Here is a 16,104-nt window from a genome sequence, read left to right on the forward strand (position 1 = left end):
TGGTCATTTAATAAATCTCTGATAGCCATAGATGTCTTCAGGCCACTGCTGTTGTGCTTTTAAGAATCACAAAGTTGACAAAAAACTTTTGCCTAAACAAGATTTTTATTGCAATGAACAAAGCTGAATAAAAAAATCACATCAAATATATAACTTTAATAACTTTTTTATCATAAAATAATCATAAAATTATTATAAAAGATATATCAGAGATATCAGTTACAATATCACTCTTGAGTTCTCAGTGATCAAATCTGTTGAAGCAAATAACTGGGTTTGATTGTTGACCCAAATGTCTCTCCCTCTTCATTTAACTCCTCGTCCACATCATCATAATCTGTTATTGAAAAAGATAATCTTACATCATATTAATGTTTTATTGTGTAAATATATAAGTTTGCATCATGAAAAGATTTGAAAAACATACCCAGCAGGTTTGTCACATCTTCACTCACATCATCATATTCCTCCTGATCTCCCTCTAATCAATATTATCAATAATATTACTAACACTGATATTAGTGATGTTGGTTATATTATAAAACACTTGATCTTTAACACTTTAAGGATCATTTTCCTCATAAATGACGTGCACAAAATGCATTTTGAGCATGCAAAGGTTTTTAAAAATAGTAGTTGTGTTCAACTCACCTGTTTCCCTCTGTCCATTAATGATGACATCATCATAACTCTCTGCTGTGTTCACTAAACATGCGGGTGAAAATAAGACAAAATGTAATTCAGGCCAAAAACTTAATATAAACATAATAAAATATATTATCTTGATGTTTTAAGAATTTAAAAAATATATATAATAAAGTAAAACCTTTCGTAATAGAGCTCTGTTCACTGGTCATGACATCATCATAGCTCTCAGGTGTGTTTTCTACAAATTCACACAATTATTAATAAACTCACATTAATAAAGACATTTATATTCAATATACTGTAATATTTTAAAACATTTAATACACAGATATACAATAACACACCTGTCTCATAATCTGGCTTCAGTCCATCAGTGATGACATCATCATAGTATCCCAGTGTATTTTCCTTCATCTTCTCTTCTGCATCAACACACAGCATGTTAAGCTGAGATATGTTCATACTGGAGGTGAGTCATGTGATTAATTAAGAAGGTCACTGACCTTTTAGGCCACTGTTGCTGGTGACATCATCATAATATGCTGTTCTGAACTCTTTTTCTAAAGAGGAGAGCAAACTGTTAATATTTATTGTAAATAAAGAGTGATGTTTCAGTAGTATTGAGGCATTTGTTATATTTAATACGTTATATGTTAACAAAACACATTCATCCTACATTTGTTCATGTTTTAGTTTGAATTCAGTGCAAAAAAATATTAAAAACGGAGTGAAAACGTGCTTTATTCTCAAACCTGAGAGAAGATCATCAGCGTCTTCATACCCAGAATGCAGTTCTTCAGAGATGAGACTCTCTGTTAAAAGAAGAGCAGAAGAATCAGAAACATGCTCATCATTAAAGACTGAATGCTCATTTACTTGATTATAAAGCATTTTGTTAATAAAAACACAGCAAAAAATATTAACTATTTTGATTTTAAAAGCCTTAGAAACAGAAAACACATGATTAATGTTGAAAACACATGATTTTATGTTGGCCTTAAAAACAAACTCTCATGTATCCTCATATGAACCCATTAACAGTATCTCTGCTTTCCAGATATAGACACAGGAAGAAACAAAAGCATGCGCGCACACACACACACACATGTAAACATGCACCTGCAGCTCTGTGGTTTTCTGTCAGGAATTCTGTGGTTTAATGCAGGAGGTTTAACAGGCTAATAATAAACGAACATCAACTGTCTACAGACTCTCTTATTAATCATATTAAATGAGATTGAAGCTCATGTCTCACCCCTGTGAGTAAAGTGTTTGTGTTTGTGCTGAATCTCCTCATAAACGGCCTCAGTGGTGGTCCTGTGTCTCCTCTTAGAGAGAGCTGTGAGTGTCGACACACAAACCTGCTGTCAGTTCACAACACATGACTGATCACACACTGAAGAAGACACAATATGACAGTCTCTGGATCTCTCCTACCTCTCCTCATCACTCTGTTCTGCTTAATCACTATAAGCAGCGGCACTAAGAGCAGTAAGAGCACAACTCCCAGAACAATCAGCAGCACTGGGGGGACTGGGAGACTTTCTCGACCAGTTTGTGGAGGAGAGACTGATGTTGAGCTCACTGTCTGAGAAACTGCAGCAGAAGATGATGCTGATGTGGCAGGAGTAGTGGACACTGATATATCCGGCAAGTCTATTAAAATAGATTCAAAACCATACAAATAACTGAGTTTAATAAAAAACTACTATCACTAAAATTGTTTTAAAAATCTGTCAGTGACCTGCACAGGTGAGTCCAGCGTGCTCTTTGTGGGAGCAGTTAGTGTGCTTCTTCAGGGAGAGAGGACAGTCCCACAGGTGAAGCTCATTCCCTTTGCACTGGACTCTGTTCAGCCACACAACACCTTCACCAGCACCAAAGGCTGAATTCCCATCAGCCCTCAGTGCTGCTCCACACCCCAGCTGTCCGCAGACCACCTGAGCATCGCTGATGTCCCAGAGATCATCACAGACTGAGCCCCACACAGCGTTATGATACACCTCCAGCCTCCCAGAGCACCGGCCGTCCCCTCCACGCAGTCTGAGAGGAACATGAGCTGAAACACACATCAACTTCACTGATCTGCTGCAGCACATTTACAACAATACATTTGTAACAAAATTAATAAATATTTAAAATTAGAAACTTGAGTTATAAATACAGTTCAGTTTAAGGTTGTAAAATAATTTAAAGTGATGATAATAAATTCATTAAACCCTTACTTGAACACTTTCTCTGATGAGAAGATGGTGAGGTGGAACATGTTAGAAGACTTCGAGGAGACTCATGAGTCTGATCATCTGTGAATAAAGAAGTTAAAATACAATAAACAGTCATATTTAAATAAACTTGACCATTTCATATCATTTTAAATAAGTAAAAAATGTTACCTGAGCAGGTGATCTTAGCCACTTCATTATCACAGTCATTCTGTCCCCAGGCTGCAGATGGACACTGCCATAACGTGGAATCATATCTTCGACATTTAAGTTTATCGAGCCAATTATGAGACTTTAGTCCTTTTGAATTACTGGGTTCACTGCCAGATCTTCCACAGTTCAGCTCTTGACAGATCAGACTTGCTGTGTCTCTGTCCATCTTGTTGTAACACACATTTCCCCAGGATCCATTGTAGAAAACCTCCAGATTCCCTTCACAACCTTCAGTTAACCTGATCTCTTTATACTCTGAAGGAAAAAGAATGAGAATCAACCTCAATCAACCTGAATATTTCTCTTGTGTTGAATGGAAAATTAAACTTGTACAAATTGAAACTTGCAGGTTATTAACTGATAAGTGCATTTGCATTTTCATTTGAATTATTTTTATTTTATAATATTGATAGACCAAATGCAGGCAACACGGTGGCTTAGTTGGCACTGTCGCCTCACAGCACGAAGGTCACTGGTTTGAGTCCTGGCTGGGCTAAGTGGCATGTCTGTGTGGAGTTTGCATGTTCTCCTCGTGTTCCCATGGGTTTCCTCTGGGTGCTCCAGTTTCCCCCACAGTTCTAAGACATGCGTTATAGGTGATATGGATAAACAAACCTGGCCGTGAATGTACAGTTGAAGGCAAAATTATTAACCCCCGTTTGAATTTTTTTTCTTTTTTAAATATTTCCCAAATGATGTTTACAGAGCAAAGACATTTTCCCAGTGACAATGTTTTTTCTTCTAAAGAAAGTCTTATTTGTTTTAATCCGGCTAGAATAAAAGCAGTTTTAATTTTTTTTAAAAACATTTTAAGGTCAAAATTATTAGCCCCCTTAAACTGTATTTTTTTTTTTCAATAGTCGACAGAACAAATCATCATTATAAAATAACTTGCCTTATTACCCTAACTTGCCTAGTTAAACTAATTAACCTAGTTAAGCCTTTAAATGTCACTTTAAGCTGTATAGAAGTGTCCTGAAATCTATTTAGTAAAATATTATTTACTGTCATCATGGCAAAGATAAAAGAAATCAGTTATAATAGATGAGTTATTAAAACTATTATGTTTAGAAATGTGTTGAAAAAGTCCTCTCTCCGTTAAACAGAAATTGGGGGAAAAAATAAACAGGGGGGCTAATAATTTCAGAGGGCTAAAAATTCTGACTTCAACTGTATATGTGTTTTCCAGTACTAGGTTGTGGCTGTAAGTCTGCTGTGTAAAACATTTGCTGAAATAGTTGGCGACCCCTGAAAAATAAGGTCGAAGGAAAATAAATAAATTAATAGAACAAATGCATAATGCATAGCTATATGGTCCTTTGTGTCATTCAACGAAATTTACATACATGAATTCATGAACACCTCGAATTTAAGTGTTTTGTTGAAAAATTATCAAATAGTAAATAACTATATTTCGTCCACATTAAAACATTTCAAAAAACCTGTGCCAGTGAAAAAGTAAAATCAAATTTACATTAATTGAAATTTTCAAAACAACAAGTTATAAAATATTGTTCACCAGAGCAGATGACTCCTACATCCTCCTTGTGTTTACAGTCATGTTTTCCCCAGCCTGGAGAAGAGCAGCTCCACAGGGACGTCTCATTCCCCTCACACTCCACCTCATCCAGCCATATGGGTCCAGAACCAGGACCAAACCAGGCTGGTACCTGCTGGTTACTGAGGGCCACTCCACACTGCAGCTGTCTGCACACCACATGGGCATCTTTAATATCCCAGGAGTCGTCACACACTGTCCCCCATGAGCCGCTGTGAAAAACCTCCAGCCTCCCTGCACAGTCTCCCCCAGAACCCACCAGCCTGATGGACCCACGGCCTGATATTCAGAGAAAGAAAATCAGTGCTTGGACTTGGACAGTTTTGCTAATAACTAGAAAAAAAAACTGAGCAAATCTTTCTTTTCTCACCAAAGTTTGAGATTGACAGCTGTTGTGTGGAGCTGCAGTTGAGAGTTTGTGGAGAGCTGCAGTTCCTCAGATGAGCTTTACTGTCTACAGAAAGTATTCTTTGTCAGTAAATTTTATTTGACGATGAATTCACTACAGTGTGGATGTGCTTACTAGAGCAGATGACTCCAACATCTCGTCTATGAGAGCGTTCAGCTCGACTCCATGAAGAGATTGAACATTCTGAGATTTTTGTTTCATTCCCGTCACAATCAAACACATCAGCCCAGATTTCACCACTTCCCTCTCCAAACCAGTCTGATCCCACAACAGACACAGCAATCCCACAATTCAGCTGTTTACAGAGGACACTGGCAGCTCTCATATCCCAGCATGCATCACACACTGTGCCCCATTCACTGAAATACTGAAGCTCCACTCTTCCAGAACAAGAGTCTGAACCATTGACCAGTCGGAGATCTGTGTAACCTGTGCAAATAACTCAACGGTTATATAAACAGTAGTTTGAGTTCAGAGAACAGTAATAAAAGTTAGGGTTTTCAATCTCATTGATGCCATGGACCTCCCAAATATAATCATTATTTTGTGTGGGTGATCTCAGTCTTAAAATATAAACTGAATCTACAATAATTGCTGTTTTAAAGTTTAATTGATAACATGAAAATATATTATTATGAACAGGCATAAATGTATTAAAATTACCTAATAATATTTATGTTTATATTACATTTATTTTTTTTTACATTTAACAACCCTAGTAGCAAAGAATTCTGGCCCAGATTTGGCATAAAGCTGGCACAGCAGGCATTCATCCGGCACTGGCATACAGCATGTGGGCCAAACATGGCCCGGGTTTGGCAGAGGTGGTACCGTCTTTAAGGCGGCACACAAGATTTGGGCCAGATGAAAAACGTAGTATTTGGCCCAGATTTAAAAATTTGATAAGTGGGCCATGTGAGTTTGGCCAGTCTTGACCCACATTTAAAATACACTAAAATAATTTTTGAGTAAAGAAAAAAAATTCTACCAATCAGGTCACTTTGAGAAAAAGCGTGCCCATAGTGTGCTTAAAGCGCATCACTCCATGGGTTTATCAATTTCATTGCAATCGTGACACACCAACCTATCTGGCCCAGTTCAGGTCCAGTTATGAGTTATTAACTTGGCTGAGACTTGGCCCAGATATGGTCCGTGTTTGGCCCTTGTCTGGAAGCCAGATTTGGTCCAGTCATGTACCGTAATTCACTGCGGCATGTGGGCCAAGCAAAATCTGATTGTGTGGGCCAGAGCTGGGCCAGAGAAATTTTGCTATGTGGGAAAGTACTGATCTTATTTATTTATTTATTTCCAAATACACAGTCCTAAGACATGCGCTATAAATTAATTAGATAATTGAGACAGTGTGTGTGAGAGTGTATGGGTGTTTCCCAGTATTGGGTAGCGGCTTAAAAGGGCACCTGCTGCATAAAAAATATGCCGAAATAGTTAGCGGTTCATTCTGCTGTGGTGACCCCTGATAAATAAGGCACTAAGTTAAATAACAAAAATGTTTTTTTCATTTCGTTTAAATATTTTCATTTATTCATTCATTTATTTTAATTAAATCATTACTAATATATTATTGTTTCCAATAGTTATTTGTTGTAATGATTAAGTAAATCATATTTTTATTTTTCAGAACATTTGCATATGCTTTTATTTAAACATTGAAATTCACTGATTGAAAACCCCTAATATATATTATGTATATATAATTTATTTAAAGAATATTTATACTCAACCAGAACAGATCACTCCAACATCATTGTCATGGGAACAGCCTCGCTTCTGTGTTGAGGACTTTGGACAGGTGTGAATCTGAGACTCATTTCCACTACACTGAATCTCCTCTGACCAAACATGATCTTTCCCTTTGCCAAAAGCAGCAGCTCTCAGCACCTGTACAGGAGACCCACAGCCCAACTGTCTGCACACAACCTCTGCATCCTGCTGGTCAAAGGCAGCGTCACACACTGAACCCCAGGTGTTGCCAAACATCACTTCTAATCTCCCAGAGCACAGATGAAACTCATTCACAAGCCGAAGTCCTTGTCCTATTATAAATTATTCATTTATAAAGAAAGAAAATTCATTATATAGCTTTACTTACATAGAGAAGCAGTGAATAGTAACAATAATTGTTTTTGACATCGTATTTCATTAATTTACTTAATCTGTACTATCTGTGTCTAAAATTTGACCATTCATTTGTTTTTTTAGAATTGTTATCACATGAATGATGTAAATAAGATTGTCATGTTAGACTGTAGATATATCGACATGTTTACTGAAGATTTCCTCAAAAGTTTATTATATGAAAATAAGGATGAGGATGAATATACTGTATTTTCATGAACAAAACAATTAAACTGATTCGCTGCTTTAAAAGGTAGCATTGGTAGTTTGTTGATCATATATATCTGACACATTATACAGCTTGAGTGAGAATTATGAAAGGAAGTGTTGTAACAAGAGGCTGAGGTTTGGGGCAGCTTACCTGAACAGATCACACCAGCATCTTCAGCATGATTACAGAAACCTGTATACCTGTTTGATTTACAGTCTTTCAGTGAAGTCTCTGATCCACGGCAGCGTACATAAGCCATTGAAATTGATCCTGTTCCTTGTCCAAAGTGAGCATTATATGTTGGTGTTACAGCCATTCCACAGTCCAGTTCTCTACACACCACTGCAGCATCAGCAACATCCCAACCCCGTTGACACACTGTTCCCCACTGACTTCCAAGAACCTCCACTCGACCAGCACAGGGGTTATTGCCGTTCACCAACCTCACATTTACACTGTCTACACAAAAGTAAGACATTTAATAAAAATATCAACAGTAGTTTGCAAAGTATGACATTACACATAAATTAAATCATTGACAAACAATTTTTGAGCCTTGAGTAATGTACACTACTTACCAGATGTGATGAGTTTTACAGTAAACATCAAAAGCATCAGCATCAGTTTCCCCATCATATCCTCCAGCACAACACAAACTATTTCATCAACTCAGAACACATGCATAAGTTTCTTCTCTGCTCAGACTGAAGAAAGTGTCTCCTGTGAGCTCCTAAAGAGAGCGACAGAGACTCACAGCTGCCAATGACTCTCACTGTTACCTTATTAGACACAACAGAGGAAATCATCAAACACAATCAGTGACAAATCAGAAAGCAGCATTTGGATTTTCTCCATATATATCAATAAAGTGTGAGCGCTGATGAGCGGGACTCCTCCTCCAGCGTCAAGAAGAGACACTTCACTGAGGACAGACTTGTGTCAGTCAGAAGTCAGCCTGGAGATAAACACACTGAACTTAAAGCAGATCGAGAAACACTAAAGATTATATGATGAACACAGCAGATACAAACACAGATGAATAATTTTTGTAAGTCTGAACACTCTTCAAATACTTACATCCTATAAAAAATAATTTATAATGACAAATTTTAATAAACGTTTATTTTTTTTTACCAGGATTTTCCTCTGTAAATTACATAAAATATTACTGTCAGTTTATTTTACGTTTTCTTTTATTCTAATCATGATAACAATACAGTATAATTACACCATAGTATTAAATATATGGCTTATAAAGCTATTTACATTTTTGTATAAAATACATTTAAAATATCTATCATTGTTTATTTCAAATATTGTATTATAAATATTATATTATATTACAAATATTTAATATTTATCATTATTATTATCAAAAATTATTATCATTCATTCATTTTCCTTCAGCTTAGTTTTTTTTTTTTTCATATCAGGGGTCGCCACAGCAGAATGAACTGCCAACCTATCCAGCATATGTTTTACGCAGCAAATGCCCTTTCAGTACTGGGAAAATATTATTATTATTATTATTATTATTTTTAAAATAATACTTATAATAATAATGCTACTACTACTACTCCTACTACTACTACTACTACTACTACTAATAATAATAATAATAATAATAATAATAATAATAATAATAGCTGTGATAATATAAATACTGATAAATACAATTAATAAAAACAGCAATAAACATGTCTGTGCAATATTATATTTGTCCACCAGATGGCAGCAAAACATTACATATTTTACAGCTGGGCAGACAAGACTTTAGCGTCTGTTTCGCCACTTGAGGGCGCATCCATTTATTTTGCAGACAGCAACCGTTTTCTTGTAATATATTGCGATTTCAGTTGTCTAACTTTTAATATTTACTAATTTAAATAGGCGTGTTATTATATTATTATTTACATATGAGTTTAGCAAAGACATAATGATAAGAATAAAATCTGAAAAAAGGATTAAGTTATACAAAATAAAGTCAAACAAACAAACCATTAAACAGTTTTAAACTTACACAAATGATTCAGATTATTTTGACATGCTGATGTGTCAACACAGTAAACATTAAAATCTCCTAAAACCCTGCGATGCGTTCATTTAAAAAAACAATAGCAAAACGCATCATTTTGTCTTTGTCCTCCCATTGTTCTCAAATTATTTTCCAACTGTATATTTAGACCTATCAACTATGTTATTTAGGAACAACCATCAGGGGCCTGTTTCAGTTAAAAGGTTCAAACAATTATTCTATATTTATTTATTTATTTATTTATTTAGCTATTTATTTATTTATTTAGTTAGTTGGTTAGTTAATTAGTAAGTTTACTTATCTTATTGTAATGCTTGCCTCATCTTTGCAGTGATGCCCCTCAGTGAGTTCTCTTTCTTCGTGGTCTCACATCTGGAATATACTGTAATCTTCAAATTCTGGTGTTACTGGTTTATGACCACCATCACAGACTGCTTAAATTAATGTTGTTCCTGATAATAACCATATTCCGTAAACAAATATATACTAATACTCATGTTCTGACAAGTGAGCTAAATAATAAAAACGACTTCCTCCCTTTCAGTGACTGCGCAAGATGTGCACGCGCGCGCTCGCACATGAGTATTTAAACCAAAGTAACGCTGGCTGTTCACAACATTCATGCACAGGATTCATCAGTTTATACTAACTCTTCTGTAGGGATACACCTAGTAAAAGATGGTTTTGTTGTTCAGGTAGGAACTTTATATCTGTATGTATGTATGTAACTATAGGCTTTTATTTATTTATTTATTTACTTTGTTATTTATTTATTCAATAATTTATTTACTTATTTATTAATGTATTTAACTTTAAAAAAGTAAAAAACTAGACTGGGAATTTAAACTTATGGCCTGCACATATGCAAAAGTAATCTACATTTAATTCTCAAAGTCTTAACATTCTTAAAGATGCAAAGGATTGTTAACATGTTGCACTTTTTCACTTTCCTCCAGATGGGACCCACATCAGGGATTGAATACATCACTGAGTTATGACTCCTGAATTGAGTCTTTTACTGGAGTTAATTTCATTGAACTGTCTCATCTGTTGCCTTCTTCATCTGTTGGTCAAGATAAACTGAGCTGTGATCATGTCAGAGACTGAACATGTTAGAGTCAGACGGGTCCTAAGCAGTGGATCAGTCAAGAATGAGAAGCAGCCGAAGCCACAGCCAAGGAAATGTGTGAAGAAGGAGGCAGGATGGGGACAAACTGACATGGTGGACAAATTAAAGGATTTCTTCCACATCTGTGACAGTGAGGGAAAGGGCTTTATCACACGCACTGATATGAGGGTAAAGAATCCTTAAAGTCCTTAAAGCACATATTCTCACCACTTATTTATTTATTTATTTATTTATTTATTTATTTATTTATTTATTTATTTATTTATTTATTTGTTTGTTTGTTTATTTGTTTGTTTATTCATTCATTTGTTTGTTTGTTTGTTTGTATATTTTTGTACTTAAAATTTTTATTTTGTTTTATATATACAGTTGAAGTCAGAATTATTAGCACAGCTTTTTTGATATTCACTATATTATATTTAACAGAGCAAGGACATTTTCACAGTATGTCTGATAATGGTTTTTCTTCTGAAGAAAGTCTTATTTGTTTTATTTCGGCTAAAATAAAAGCAGTTATTAATTTTTTAAACACCATTTTAAGGACAAAAGTCCTTAGCCCCTTTAAGCTAACTTTTTTTTGATAGTCTACAGAACAAACAATCATTATACAATAACTTGCCTAATAACCCTAATCTGCCTAGTTAACCTAATTAACCTAATTAAGCCTTTAAAAATCACTTTAAGCTGTATAGAAGTGTCTAGAAAAATATCTAGTCAAATATTATTTACTGTCATCATGGCTAAGACAAAACAAATCAGTTGTTAGAGATGAGTTATTAAAACTTTAATGCTTAGAAATGTGTTGAAAAAATCTACTCTCTGTTGAACAGAAATTGGGGAAAAAATAAACAGGGGTTCCAATAATTCAGGGGGGCTAATAATTCTGACTTCAACTGTATATATATGTTTTTTTTTTTTACTTTTTTCAATTAATTAAATTACATTTTAGTATTATTATTATTTTTATGTATTTTTGCTTTTTATAATTTTATTTTATTTATTTATTTAGTTTTTTTTATTTATAATTTATTTTAATTTAATATTATTTAATTTTATTCTATATTTTAATATTACTATTAGTAGTAGTAGTAATAATAATATTTACAATTATTTGCTATATATTTTTTATATTTATATTTTATTGTTTTATTTTATTTTAGTGTTTTTTTATTAATTAAATTACATTTTATTGTTGTTGTTGTTTTAAACTATACAGTTCTATTCAAGTGTTGTGTGCACTCAAGTGTACGTTATTAAATATGGTATAAGTTTATATATGTATGTATTCAAAGTATTCTCTATTTTTTTCTAAAATACTGAGGGTGCATACTTTATGTTACATTACATATTTTATATATTATATTATGACTTTTATTAGTACAAGATATGGTGGTAGAATCTCTAGAGTACAGAAAATAATGTTAACCCATGCATTTATTGAGTATATATTATTATTCTCCCCTTTTTAGAGACTACACAAAGAACTGCCGCTTACTGCTGAGGAACTTGAGAATGTCTTTGACTCTTTAGACGTCGACAAAAATGGATTTCTGACACTGGGAAAGTTTTCCTCCGGATTCAGTAAGTTTCCAGTCAAGCAGAACTACTTAAAAGTCATTTACTATTTATTATACAGGTCACATTAAGCACATTTATATAAATGCAAATGCACATTAAATGCCAATGAAGTGTCTGCTGTAATGTTTCAAACTGACCCTAAAATAAAGTGTCAAAATACGGATTAAATAATTTTATATTATTATTCAACTCAACATAAGTTTTTAGTTAAATTTAATCAACAAACCTTTTCTGATCATAATAATTAAACCATTATGAATATGTCTTATATTATATGCATTGTGTAATATTTTATCCAGTCTACTTAATACGTGATTTTTGCATCTGGCAACAATTAGTTGGTATCTATTGATACACTGAGTAAGATTTTAATTGATGTCTTCTGCAAGTCATGGAAAAAATCTTGCTCTATAATAGTCATGATTTATACCTAAAGTTAAACATATTAAACAACCAATGTTTTTTTATATTAAACAAACAGACAAAATGAATGCTCTATTACATTCATTCATCCATCCATCCATCCATCCATCCATCCATCCATTCAATCCAAAGTCTATGTCTTAAATGTTCCCTAGGTAGCTTTCTTCATGGACGCAGAGTCTCTATGACAGAGGAACTAACCACTACACCTTCTCAGAAAGCTCCAGAAGCTGCTGGTCAGAGTTCAGAGGATGAACAGGTGATGAAGACAATAGAGGACGATGAAGAAAAACACTTCAGCATGTTGATGGAGAGCCTGGGGGCCAGCAATGTGTTTGAGGAGTCAGTACTGATATCTTTACACTTTATATATACACTTTACAATTACAGTTACTAAACACACAGGTGAAGTCAGAGTTATGAGCCCCCTTCAATATTGTTTCCCCAATTTTTTTTTAAGGAAAGGAGATTTTTTTCTCAGCACATTTCTAAATATAATAGTTATAATAACTTATATAATAACTGATTTCTTTTATCCTTAATATTTAAAAAAGAAAAAGAAATTCAAAGGAGGGCTAAGCATTTTTGACTTCAACTGTGCTGTAGATGCATTAACAAATCTCTCTTTCATTCAGCCCTAGTGAAGTCAGAAGTCTGTGGGCCCAGCTCAGAAAAGATGAACCTCACCTCTTATCCAACTTTGAAGAGTTCCTGTCCCGTGTCACATTTCAGATCAAGGAAGCACAACATGAGAGAAAGGAGATGGAAAGCGCCCTCAGGAGGTAACAACATGCATGAATTGTGAGCATTAGCATGTTTAGGAGCCGGTAATCTGCTTTGTATTCTTAATTGTCTACAATGGTAAATAATCTCTGCTTAAAGGCTTAATGTAATGCGCTATAGAATGCTGCTCTATAGCCTTCTCCAGTGACCGCTAAGCTGAGGAGTTAACCAAGTTTTTACATACTTTTGGGTGGGAAATAAAGGGTATTTTGTATCAAATCTAGGTCAGAATTATGTGGTCTGCAACATGTGCTGTTTAAATGTTTTTTTTCCCTCAAATATATGTGTTTGTGTGGCATAGGCTCCACTGAGTTTTTTTATAGACTCTAAAAACTCGACAAATATAATTAAATTATTATCTAACAGAATCTGAATGTCTGAGCCAGTGTTTTGGAATGCAAATACTGTACGGGTAATTTAATTAGACTAATTTTTGAGGTAATATTATGTCACGTTTTTTAAAAAAAAATATTTTTTTAAAATAAATATATGATTTACATTGTCATATTGTGCAGGAAAGCAGTCACACATGACACTGAAATTCAGAGATTGTATGAGGAAATGGAGCAGCAGATCATAAATGAAAAAGATCGAGCAAATCTGAAGGTAAAATAAGACTTTACTGTTGACACTTACTCAGAAGTTTGTGCTCAGTCTTTTTTTAAAGAAAATTATTTATTCATTTTCCTTTGGCTTAGTCACTTATTTATCAGGGGTAGCAACAGTTGAATGAACCACCTACTATTCCAGCATATGTTTTACGCAACAGATGCCCTTCCAGTCGCAACCCATTACTGTGAAACACTCATGCACTCTGGCATTCACAAACACTCTCATACACTATGGCCAATTTAGCTTACCCAATTCAGCTATAGCCCATTTCTCTGGACTGAGGCGGAAACCAGAGCAAGAACATGCAAACTCCACACAAAATGCCAACTGGCCCAACCGAGACTCAAACCAGTGACCTTCTGGCTGTGAGGCGACATTTCTAACCACTAATTCAACGAGCTGCCCTTAAAAGAAATATATACCTTTATAACATTCACATTTGATTCATTAAATTGCTCAAATGGTCAGTAGACAAATTTTGGGTTAATAAATGCATTTTTTTGTTATTATTGCTCATCAAAGAATCATTAAAATATGCATAATTGCTTTATAAAAGCAGCATTTTTTAAACATTTATAATAATAATAATATAAAAAAGTTCTAAACGGATTTTTAAATGTTATGACAGTAGCCTCGGATACTGACACAGCTTTAAAATAAATAAAAATTTGAAATATGTATAATAATAAAATAATCATTTTTAATAATAATAATAATAATAATAATAATATCTCAGAACATTAGTGCTTTTACTAGATTTTAATCAAGTAAATGTGAAATTGATGAGTTCAAGACACTAGTTTAAATATATATATATATATATATATATATATATATATATATATATATATATATATATATATATATATATATGTATAGTTTATTTATTTATCTATTTGTTTATTTTACTTTTGAATGATAAATGTGCGGCAATGGCTTAGTGGTTAGCACTATCGCTGTACACCAAGAAGGTTGCTGGTTTGAGTCCGGGCTGGGCCAGTTGGCAGTTCTGTATGGAGTTTGCATGTTCTCCCCGTTTTTGGGTGGGTTTCCTCCGGGTGCTCCAGTTTACCCTACAGTCCAAAGACATGTGCTATAGGTGAATTGGGTAAAACAAAATTGGTCCAAGTGTACAAGTGTGTGTGTGTGTGAATGTAAGTGTGAGGGTGTTTCCCAGCACTGGGTTGCGGCTGAAAGGGTATCCACTTAGTTGGCATAGTTTGTGGTTCATTCTGCTGTGATGACCCCTAATAAATAAGGGACTAATCTGAAGGAAAATAAATGAATAAACGATAATGTTCATACATTTGGTATTGTCCACTCAGTGTGAGCCAAATTAACTATAATACAGACTCCAACTGTGCATATTTGATCTCTTCATCTCATTTTGGATTATCATGGGTATATTATGTAGATTAAATCAGTCTAATCTGAAATTTATTCACATATTAATCCTCCAGGACTCTGAAAGCCTGCAGATACGCAGTCAGGACCTACAGCAGCTGCTCCGTGGCAAAGAACAAGAATTGGAGCAACTTTTCCAAAAACAGAGGAGGGTGAGTGCTATTGAACAGTCATCATTATTTACAGTATACTCAACCTCATGCTTTTTTTCAACTCAACCCTTTGTGTGTTGATCTGATCAGCTGGAGCGTCAATGTCGAGACCTTCACAGTGAACAGCAGGAGAGTCGACTGGAGAACGTGAAGCTGAAAATGAACAATGAGGAGCTGTCCCGTGACCTGGAGCACACCTGTGAAGAGCTGGTTCTGGCTCAGGAGCAGCTGGCCATTCTGCAGGAGCAGGCCTCGCGACTGCAGGAGGAAAGAGAGATGTCAGTCTGTGCATGTGTTTTATATTCATGAGTAGAGATCTGCTTTGTATCTTTGAGTTATGTGCACATATATTTTTTTTTCCAAAGGGAGATGTACAGAGTCACTGAAGGCTTGCAGAGGGAAAAACAGAGCTTGATGAAACAGCTGGATCTGCTCAGGTGAGACTGACACACACCTGTATGAAGCAGACAAAACAAACTAAACACTCAAATGATTTGGTTTTCTTGCAGAGAAATGAACAAGCATCTAAGAGATGAGCGAGATATCAGCTTTCTGGTAAGTTAACTGATTTTATTTATAATTTTTTTATTT

The 16,104-nt window shown here is 34.5% G+C and overlaps 2 protein-coding genes across 3 annotated transcripts in view; one reads left to right on the forward strand and one right to left on the reverse strand.

Moving 5' to 3' along the window:
- Positions 1–86: 86 nt before the first annotated feature.
- On the reverse strand, positions 87–8,103 carry LOC137490841 (scavenger receptor cysteine-rich type 1 protein M130-like). The gene is made up of 18 exons (XM_087248063.1): positions 7,976–8,103; positions 7,548–7,856; positions 6,793–7,104; positions 5,165–5,479; positions 5,012–5,095; positions 4,603–4,920; positions 3,042–3,338; positions 2,874–2,951; positions 2,393–2,707; positions 2,086–2,304; positions 1,904–1,987; positions 1,401–1,460; positions 1,152–1,208; positions 993–1,070; positions 827–886; positions 652–705; positions 428–481; positions 87–337 (listed from the first exon to the last, which is right to left on the reverse strand). The coding sequence occupies exons 1-18, from the start codon at positions 8,031–8,033 to the stop codon at positions 249–251; spliced, it is 2,841 nt and encodes a 946-aa protein (XP_087104189.1). The 5' UTR covers positions 8,034–8,103; the 3' UTR covers positions 87–248.
- Positions 1,007–16,104, forward strand: part of cracr2ab (calcium release activated channel regulator 2Ab) — a 21,181-nt gene continuing 6,083 nt past the window's right edge. The window contains exons 1-10 of one of the 2 annotated variants that reach the window (XM_087248065.1): positions 1,007–1,117; positions 10,389–10,729; positions 12,031–12,142; positions 12,718–12,904; positions 13,198–13,344; positions 13,861–13,951; positions 15,418–15,513; positions 15,604–15,791; positions 15,879–15,950; positions 16,023–16,068. In XM_087248065.1, coding sequence (XP_087104191.1) covers positions 10,526–10,729; positions 12,031–12,142; positions 12,718–12,904; positions 13,198–13,344; positions 13,861–13,951; positions 15,418–15,513; positions 15,604–15,791; positions 15,879–15,950; positions 16,023–16,068 — 1,143 coding nt within the window. In that variant the 5' untranslated portion in view covers positions 1,007–1,117; positions 10,389–10,525. Of the gene's footprint in view, positions 1,118–10,044; positions 10,128–10,388; positions 10,730–12,030; positions 12,143–12,717; positions 12,905–13,197; positions 13,345–13,860; positions 13,952–15,417; positions 15,514–15,603; positions 15,792–15,878; positions 15,951–16,022; positions 16,069–16,104 lie in introns of those variants that run through there. The other variant, XM_087248064.1, reaches the window with a different exon arrangement.

The sequence above is a fragment of the Danio rerio genome, chromosome 4 (assembly GCF_052040795.2).
Source record: "Danio rerio strain M-AB ecotype USA chromosome 4, GRCz13ab, whole genome shotgun sequence".
Lineage (NCBI taxonomy): Eukaryota > Metazoa > Chordata > Actinopteri > Cypriniformes > Danionidae > Danio > Danio rerio.